Genomic DNA, 8,333 nt, shown 5'->3' on the forward strand with positions numbered 1-8,333 from the left:
CGACACGCGTCCCGCCAGCAGCTGCAGAGGTCGCGACACGCGCCAGCCGACATAACGGGGAGACGACGCGGCGAGGGGTAACCCGCGGAGCGTTAAGCACAACAGCGGGCGGCAGCGTACCGTGGCGGGGCGGGGCAGGTGTGCTGAGGAGGAGAGGCAAAGCCGGGGCGAAGCACTGACGTGGTCTCAGCGGGGCCCGGCCGGGTCTGACCGCGGCGCACACTTGCGCAATACAACAACAGAACACCCGAGTATTACTTTGCGAGACGATCCGAACATTATTCGAACGAAGGCTGCAGGCTCGCCCTCCTCCCCGTCGCGGACGCGAGTCCGTCCGTCCGTCCGCGGTCCACTTGTCTCGCGGACACGGCGGAGGAATCTGGCCCCCGCCTGCAGTCCTCTATCCGCGGCCCGACGGAGTGGGCGGTGAGCGGCTGGCGCCCGTGTGCCCCGATCGCATTAAAGGCCACGCCGAGTCCGCTTTATGGGCGGTTTCGTATCGCCCCGCTCCGGCCCGCCGCCCCGCCGCCATGGTTGGTCGGCCTGGACCCGGGCCTGCTCGGCCTGCTGCTCATGCTCATCAGCCGGCAGGGTAGGCCGACCCGCGAGACACCGGTGCACCACGGGCTGGCCCACCTCGCCTCGGCAGGCGGACTGCGGACGTAGGGTAGGCCGACCCGCGAGACAACGGTGCACCGCGGGCTGGCCCACCTCGCCTCGCCAGGCGGACTGTGGGCGTAGGGTAGGCCGACCCGCGAGACAACGGTGCACCACGGGCCGGCCTACCTCGCCTCGCCAGGCGCTCCGCACTACTGGGGTCCTTGTTTGAAAAACGTTACGTTCCTCACCGCTAAAAGCTTCCGGTGGATTTCACTGGACATAACATTAAACCCCGCATCTTTGTGAGTGTGAATTTTTACCATATAAGCTACGATGAAATTTTACGGTGTGCTACGGCGAACCAGTGTGCGAATCTTTTGGAACTCACGGTGATGCCGTGGTTCATGGTCAAACTTCGGGTCTTCCCTGAAACTAAGTGTTTTCCCGCAGATATCTGTAATGTGTGAGGGTGCTAAAGGGTGGTGTGTGGCGGTGCACGGCAGGCTTCCTCCCGCGGGCGCGCGGCCAGTTCGGCCAGCGGTTCACGGCGGCCGCGGCCGCGGCTTTGTCCGACTTCGAGCAGCAGCAGCGGCGCGAGCGCGCCACCCGCAACCAGGTGGTGCGGGCGCAGCAGCTGCAGAACAACGCCGCCGACCCCAAGCACCTGCTGGACCGTATGGTGCAGGCCAACCAGTGGAAGATGCCGCTCTACATGGTTCGTCCCGAGATGAGCGGCGTCATCAGGAAGGTCTGCGCCCCGGAGGCCGCCGTGCCGCCCGCCAGGAGCGCCGTCTCGCCGTACTTCATGGACCCCAACGACCCCGAGAAGTACTTCGTGCTCGGTGAGTGCCGCGGGCGGGGCGTGGTGGCCGGCGGGGCCCGCCGTGGAGGCTGGCAGCTCATGCGACTGTCCGGCCGAGTCATTTGGGATGCCTAACCCCCCGGCGCACCTCGCCCGGCGCAACTCCGTTCTCTCCTTCTCTGCCTCCCCCCCCCCTCCTTTTCTCTCGCTCCCTCAACTCTTCTCTGTCGCACTCGCTGGGCCTGGTACCAATGCCCAACAATACGCTCTGCGCGGCCATTTTCATTCCTCGTCTAAATTCCTAGTCCGATCGTCTCGTCGCGTTCGCTATTTAGGCCCTTCCAAATTAGCCGGGCATCATGGCCTCCATCGGACGCGTCAACCAGACGTACGCCCGCCAGAGTCTGCAGGTCGCGCCGTCAGGTGTGCTCCAAATCGTACACCGTTAAAAATTATATCGATTTGTGGACAGAACGTGTGTTACAGTGCCGTCAATGCATACACCATTCTTGGCACCAGTGTGTCCCCCTTTGACTTTTGGGTTTACATCGGGCTGTCCACGCCCGACCAAATGATGGTCGGAAAGCCACCGATGCGACGTCACCCCGATGTGTCTCTGCGCAGGCTACACGGGGCACGTCCCCTACGGCATGGCGCGCTACGGCCAGACGAGCCAGGCGCTCACCAACTCGGCCCTGTGCGACTTCACCCACAACTACCGGCGCCGCCAGAGCACCGAGTGGGCGCCCGTCGGCGTGGTGCAGGCGGACCCGCCCCTGCTCCTCACCCCGCCCGAGATCTACCACAAGCACGTCGGGCTGCTGCCGCACTACGTCGGCCACCTGCCCGGCGCCAAGTTCCGGTGAGTTCACTAGCAACAAGCAAAGTTCACTCAGGGATCTTCATTCATTTATTTTATAACAAAAGGATAGCCTGGAATGAAAATTGTTCCTCCTTTGGGAAAGTTACGTCTCTCCTTATTGAGTTTGGTTTCTCCTGGAACTACTTCGAACTTATCAATTTGGTGGAAATGCCTTGGCAGGTACGGAAGAACCTATGGAAACGATTCAAGAGACGGAAAGAGGTGGCTGAGGGGAGACTACACCACATAAGAATAAGAAGCATGGAAAGTAAACAGGCAATTTTTATTCTGTAAGTAAAACACTCTTCAGGAATATTTAAAAAGTAAATGAACAATTATGAAAAAAAATATGTAACATGTAAAAATATAACTTAAAATGATCACAACACGAAATAATGTGAGAATCAATTACAGCTGATTGCAGTTCAGCAATCAGAAAGGTACATAAATCTCAACAATAGTAACTATTTAGATATCACATATCACATAGATTCTTTTTACAGAAGAGTAATGATGGAACACAGATAGATCCAAGTTTCAATCTGAGGTTTTTGCTTTCCTATGAACTAATTGCTTCCCTTCCATTTTTGAAGAATTTCTGCTGCCTTGTGGAGGTTTTCATCTTTCTGCAATGTATAGAGATTAGATTAATTAAAACAATAGAATCCGTAAAAACTTCACTAGAAAAAGAAAAGATTAAAGAATGGATTGATACACACCTTTATGAAGCAGTAACGCACATAATCTTCAATGAGTGGCTTATTGGGCTCACTGTAAAAAGCTGATGGCGGTATACCTTGAAGTTTGATATTTTTAGACATCCACTTGGTAAATTTGTAGTCTCTGTACTTATCTACCTCCTGAGATAGATCAACTTTGTTTGCTGTCATCAGAAACAGAAAATAGGTATACTATTCCCACAAAATAGAGGTCAAGATAAGCAATTATAAACCTCAAAAGCTTACCAAGAGGTGACCAGTCTGCTATCATAAAGTATCCGCCTTCAGGAATTGTTGGAACCATGCCCACATCACTTAAGAATTTAGCCATCAATTCTCTCTTTGGCAAGAGTTCTTCAGCCAAGCTATAGAAGTAGCATTCAGGGGAATCCATTCTTGACATCTCCAATTCAAATCCTCTTGCAACTGCTTCCTAAAATTTTATAAAAGCACAATGAAAAATGACACCTGGTTGAAAGACAAATTGACATAATTTTTGTATATTGTACACATTGTGATACCTACCTGAACAGGGGTTGTGCAGGTGTATACACAATTCTGATGAACAGTCATGACATTTTTCAAGAGGTTTGCTGGTCCGTATGCCCAACCTGTCTTCCAGCCAGTAACACTGAATGTCTTCCCTGCAGATCCAATTGTTATGGTACGATCCCACATGCCAGGAAGAGTAGCTGGAGAAAAGGAAAATAAATATAATTTAACCATATAGGAATGCCAATTAGAGAGAAATGAAAATTTTGATCTTACCAATTCTAATATGCTTGTAGGGCTTGTAGACAAGCCACTCATAAACTTCATCTGAAATGCACAACACGTTCCATTTCTTACAAAGATCTGCAATGACTGTCAGCTCTTCCTGGGTGAAGACCTTTCCAATAGGATTGTGAGGGGTATTTAGAATGATTGATTTTGTTTTGGAATTAAACATTGAAGACAGTTCATCCACATCCAATTTCCAGTCACCAGATGAGACAGGGCCACTACCAGATGGTTTAACCTGATGGATAGAAATAAAATTGTGTGCGTGAAGTTATGGTTGAAAATATGGAGGCATTACTAAAATTTAGTGCTTGAAGAAAATATCTTACCAGTTTAAGAGGGATAAATTTGGGAATTCCACCTGCAGCTCGCACCATTGGCTCATAGCAGTCAAAGAATGGTTCAATGATAATGACTTCATCTCCAGGACCAGTATGGCCCATGATAGTTGAAAAGAGGGCTTCGTAGGCTCCAGCAGTAACAAGTACTTCAGTTGCAGGGTTAATTGTACGGCCAATCAACTTGGAATAAAGTTGGCTCAGAGCTTTTACCAGTCTGAGATGTCCCTATGAATACCATAGAGAAATTGTAACTTTAGAGAAAATGTATGAGCCAGTATACCATTGACCATTATAATAAGAATATACTTACAAAACCCCTTGTATATTGATTCATTAAAACATTTTCTCCTGTGCACACCTCTGCTAACGCTTTAGTAACATGTTCAGGAGCAGCAAAGTCTGGAAAGCCTTGTCCAAGATTCAACGGCTGAGTTTCTTGGGCCAGTTGAATATATTCGACCCTAGAAAAATATGAAACAAATTTATGAAAACTGTGAGAATGTAATATATACAATGTAGTATGGAACTTACCAGACACTTTTTTCGGATCCTCTGTACCGGTCAGGCAAATCAAATTTGTTTGCTGAACTCATACTGGCAAGAAGCCGTCTTTGAATACCCGAAACCGTAGATGGTACAACTTTTGAAACAGCCTGAAGACTGCGACAAGCTACAAACATCTGTAATAAGAAATTACATGACTTATGTTGGCCATTCATTCAAGGTACACAGTACAAAGCCTTGGTGACAACTCTTGCGAAACTCAGTATTTGATGGGATGAGAGCCTGCTGTTAAAACCAAGCCCAAAGCTCAACAAAAACTCATGCAATATGGTGCAGCTTCAGCTCACAAAAACATACGTGAAGGACAGTTCCAACTAACTCCCTAAACGACTTGCCTTGTGACTATCAAGAAACTCAAGATAACGCGAATTTGAATCTCACCGGCTGCAGTATCTAGCTGTGTTGTCGACTATCAAAGTTCGTCGCAAGGCTAAGTAGTATGCGTGACGTCGTTTGTTTGCCGCTTTTCCGAACCCACTTTAGATGAAAATCGCTGGTGACATCACACACACACAGTGTCCTAGAGTACCGTATGATAATTGCTAGAATCAACACCAACTTACGCCAAACTTCGGACGTCTTTTCCCGTACCGGCCGCTATGTTCGCGAGTAGGAAGTTTTCACGACGCGAGCAACCTTTGACACATCTGCACAGGAGTTGCGACCTGAGGTGGAAGCGGGAGGCAACGAACAGCTGACGACTGCGGACGCCACCTATCGGCCTCCGTTGGAACCGCAGCCGCAGTAGCGAGCCGCCGTCCCACGCTCGCGCCTCCCTGACTGTCGCTCTCTCTCGCACCCCGCAGTGTTGTTTGGGACACACTGACGGGTGGACGCTGCGTGGCGCCCTCCGTTTCGTTGTGTTTTCTCTCGAAAATTTGAGGACGAAATTGGAAATTTGGCCTCTAGGTCGCGCCGGACATTCCTCCCGTCGCGGTGTCGAACAGTATTGTGTTTTCGGTACGTGGCTGAGTAGGTTCAGGCTCAGTAAAACCGTCTTCGTGACTTGACGTCTTGTGCATTAAACGGTTTTTTAAGAAGTTTTTTTTTTTTTTTTGAAACACAAATGAGAAATATTGTCTAGTTGATAACGTCGTTCCGTGATTCTTGACTTTGGACTAAGTATATTGGCTGAAAATGTTGAAACTCCTAACGAGCATTTAAAAACATATCCGAGCCCAACCCTATTGAGTGACAGGTTATTTTCTAGGTTATGTGGATATCTTGTTTTTTATTTTGTCAGTTATTTTGTCTACTGCGACAATTTTAAAAATTTTAATCCGTATAATGCCTTTTGACACAACATTTTTCTAGGATCAAAGCCCTTGAAATATTTGAAATTATACTTCTATACTTCTAGCTTATGGTTATGTTTTATTGTACCAATAATGTTCAAATTTTTAAATCTACCATTTGGTCAAGTTCTGCATAAGAGAATAATATTTCTTCATTTGTGTGTCATTTACTGTAGACATCTTTCTTTTTCGCAGTGGATTTTAACCTCAACTCCGTGTACCTTTTCAGGAAGTGCGTGTAGTGAAAGTTCAGGGTGATGTGAAACATGGTCAATGGAAAGAATAAGTCTTGCTGTGTTGGACAGTTAGCCCACAACTGCAAATTAATTTCAACAGACTTAAAAGTTCAGTGACTGTGTCAGCAGACACAAGAAGAATTCCAGGGGTTGTAGAAACAACTTTGGACAAACTGTGTGCCGCGGGAAGTATGGCCTTTATGATGAAGAAGAAAAAGTACAAGTTTCAAGTTTCTGTGCTGCTGGAGGAGCTGACAGCCGTTCCCTTTGTCAGTGCAGTCCTCTTTGCCAAAGTTCGACTTTTGGATGGGGGCAACTTCAGTGAGACATCTAGCAGGTGAGTTTAATCTGCAAGTATGGATTGTAGATTACAATGATAATACATAATACATGATTAATGTAAACATTTAAGCATGCGGAGAAGCACGTCTTGGAGACACTTCTGTATCAAACGTACTATGAAGCACTAAAGTAAGAGAAGTGCACTGTGCTCCTTTAGGGCCTCAGCCTCATTCCTACAAACAACAAGCGTGACCGTTTGAAGTGGGTTGGGGCAGGAATCAAAAGAACTTGTCACGAGAGTCTAGTGGCGGGATGGGGCGCGAGACCCTGCGATCCTGCGGTCGCCCCGCCGCCCCGCCGCCCCGCCCCGCTCAGGTGCACTGCACGGCCTTGACGGGTGCTGCTCGCCGCGGCCCGGCCCAGCCGTCCCGTCTACCTTTATCGGCGACAGACACTTAGTGGGACGTTTTGTTTGTCGCACGTCGCTCCACTAGATTGTAGCGCGTGTACAGCTAGGAAAAACAAAAAGAGGCTGTAGGCACATCCTCCACGCCACAAATCTGTCCGCTCAGTCCACCGCACAGATAACGACTATAGTTTCGCGATCAGTCGTTATCCTTAACTTTTCATAAATTGGCCGAGAAAAGTGTTTCGGAACAGGTTACGCAGTTTAAAGTACCGGGTGTAACTGAGAATGCGCAACAGTGTTGCGGGATTGCATACCCGCCAGGGCTGCAGGGGCCATGGCGCCTTACGGGCTAACTGGGTAGGCAAACCCGCAATACTGTTGCGCATTCTCAGTTACACTCTGTACATGTCAAAGTATATCTCACACTGTACCAGTGGCTGATTAACCTCGCGAGCTACCCCCGCGGACCCTCAAGTTACCCCCGCGAAATCACGGGTTACCCAAGCGGACTCGCGGGAACCCGCGCGAAACCGCGAACAACCCCTTTGTAACGCCCCTGGGCGTGAACTGCAACAAAGTGGCGGAGCGATGCGTTGGCGCTTGGAGCCGGTCCCCTGCGCCTCCTGGGTATGCAGTCCCGGATGGAGCCGCGCGGGCGGGTTGCATAGTACAACAGTAGTGCGCGGGGTTAATCAGCCACCTGGTACAGTACAGGTCCAGTTCCCACCCACGGCCAAAGCAACATTTTGCGAGAGTGAATGTTACACTGTCACGTGTCTGTGTGTGACGGTATTGTACGGCTTGTCACTTTTCTCCACACGTGTGCGCGTTGCCATCGTGACGCGCTATTCTCCCGTGCGATTTTCGCACGTCTGTGGTCGAGTCTTGATGCACTCTTCTGTGCGCGTGGAGGGAGCTGTGACTGTCGCGGGGCGTGCAGTCGCTCAAATATGGCTTCCAGCTCCCTCTTCAGCTCCCTCTCCAGCTCCCTCTCCAGCTCCCTCTCCAGCTCCCTCTCCAGCTCCCTCTCCAGCTCCTTCTCCAGCTCCTTCTCCAGCTCCTTCTCCAGCTCCCTCTCCAGCTCCCTCACCAGGTCCCTCACCAGGTCCCTCTCCTGCTCCAGCGCGGCTCCAGGCGACCGTCCTCGCCGCCCGCCTGTTTCAGGGCCGCAGGCCTCAGTCAACAACTCCTGAAACTGAAAGGTCCTTCGTTTTGGCAGGCGCGGGCGGCCGGCCGCGGACCTAGCTGGACCGGAAGTGTCTGACGTAACATAGAACCGGAAGCGGCCCGCTGTCCTCCTCCTCTTGTTCTTGAAGGTCGCGGCTGGCTCTGCTCGCCGGGCTGACCGTGTAGCAGACGGAGAGGTACCCGTGACGATGCCGGCGGCGTCCCGGCGGGGCGGGGCCGAGTTCAAGTGCCATGCCGTCACGTCCGCCCCGCCCC

General features: G+C 50.5%; 3 protein-coding genes across 7 annotated transcripts in view; 2 read left to right on the top strand and 1 right to left on the bottom strand.

Moving 5' to 3' along the window:
• LOC113209062 (UPF0605 protein CG18335-like) overlaps positions 1-3,145 on the top strand; it is a 10,351-nt gene extending 7,206 nt beyond the window's left edge. The window contains exons 3-5 of the mRNA XM_052271476.1: positions 1,079-1,442; positions 2,027-2,264; positions 2,445-3,145. Of these exons, the coding sequence (XP_052127436.1) occupies positions 1,079-1,442; positions 2,027-2,264; positions 2,445-2,514 (672 nt within the window). The 3' untranslated portion in view covers positions 2,515-3,145. The remainder of the gene's footprint in view (positions 1-1,078; positions 1,443-2,026; positions 2,265-2,444) is intronic.
• On the bottom strand, positions 2,529-5,367 carry LOC113209061 (kynurenine aminotransferase). 5 transcript variants are annotated; one of them, XM_026426402.2, is made up of 9 exons: positions 5,232-5,367; positions 4,636-4,784; positions 4,415-4,565; positions 4,093-4,329; positions 3,752-4,001; positions 3,509-3,675; positions 3,230-3,416; positions 2,984-3,147; positions 2,529-2,890 (listed from the first exon to the last, which is right to left on the bottom strand). In XM_026426402.2, exons 2-9 carry the CDS (start codon positions 4,782-4,784, stop codon positions 2,831-2,833), a joined length of 1,365 nt encoding a protein of 454 aa, XP_026282187.1. In that variant the 5' UTR covers positions 5,232-5,367; the 3' UTR covers positions 2,529-2,830. The 5 variants fall into 5 exon arrangements, with proteins under 5 accessions (XP_026282187.1, XP_026282186.1, XP_026282185.1 ...); XM_026426401.2 differs by lacking the exon at positions 5,232-5,367 and adding an exon at positions 5,050-5,216; XM_026426400.2 differs by lacking the exon at positions 5,232-5,367 and adding an exon at positions 5,004-5,198.
• Positions 5,368-5,461: 94 nt separating this feature from the next.
• LOC113209067 (protein FAM102A) overlaps positions 5,462-8,333 on the top strand; it is a gene marked incomplete in the record, with an annotated part of 51,457 nt that continues 48,585 nt past the window's right edge. Inside the window, 2 exon segments of the mRNA XM_052271462.1 lie at positions 5,462-5,628; positions 6,193-6,536. Coding sequence (XP_052127422.1) covers positions 6,391-6,536 — 146 coding nt within the window.

The sequence above is a fragment of the Frankliniella occidentalis genome, unplaced genomic scaffold (assembly GCF_000697945.3).
Source record: "Frankliniella occidentalis isolate FOCC.00 unplaced genomic scaffold, Focc_3.1 Scaffold163, whole genome shotgun sequence".
Lineage (NCBI taxonomy): Eukaryota > Metazoa > Arthropoda > Insecta > Thysanoptera > Thripidae > Frankliniella > Frankliniella occidentalis.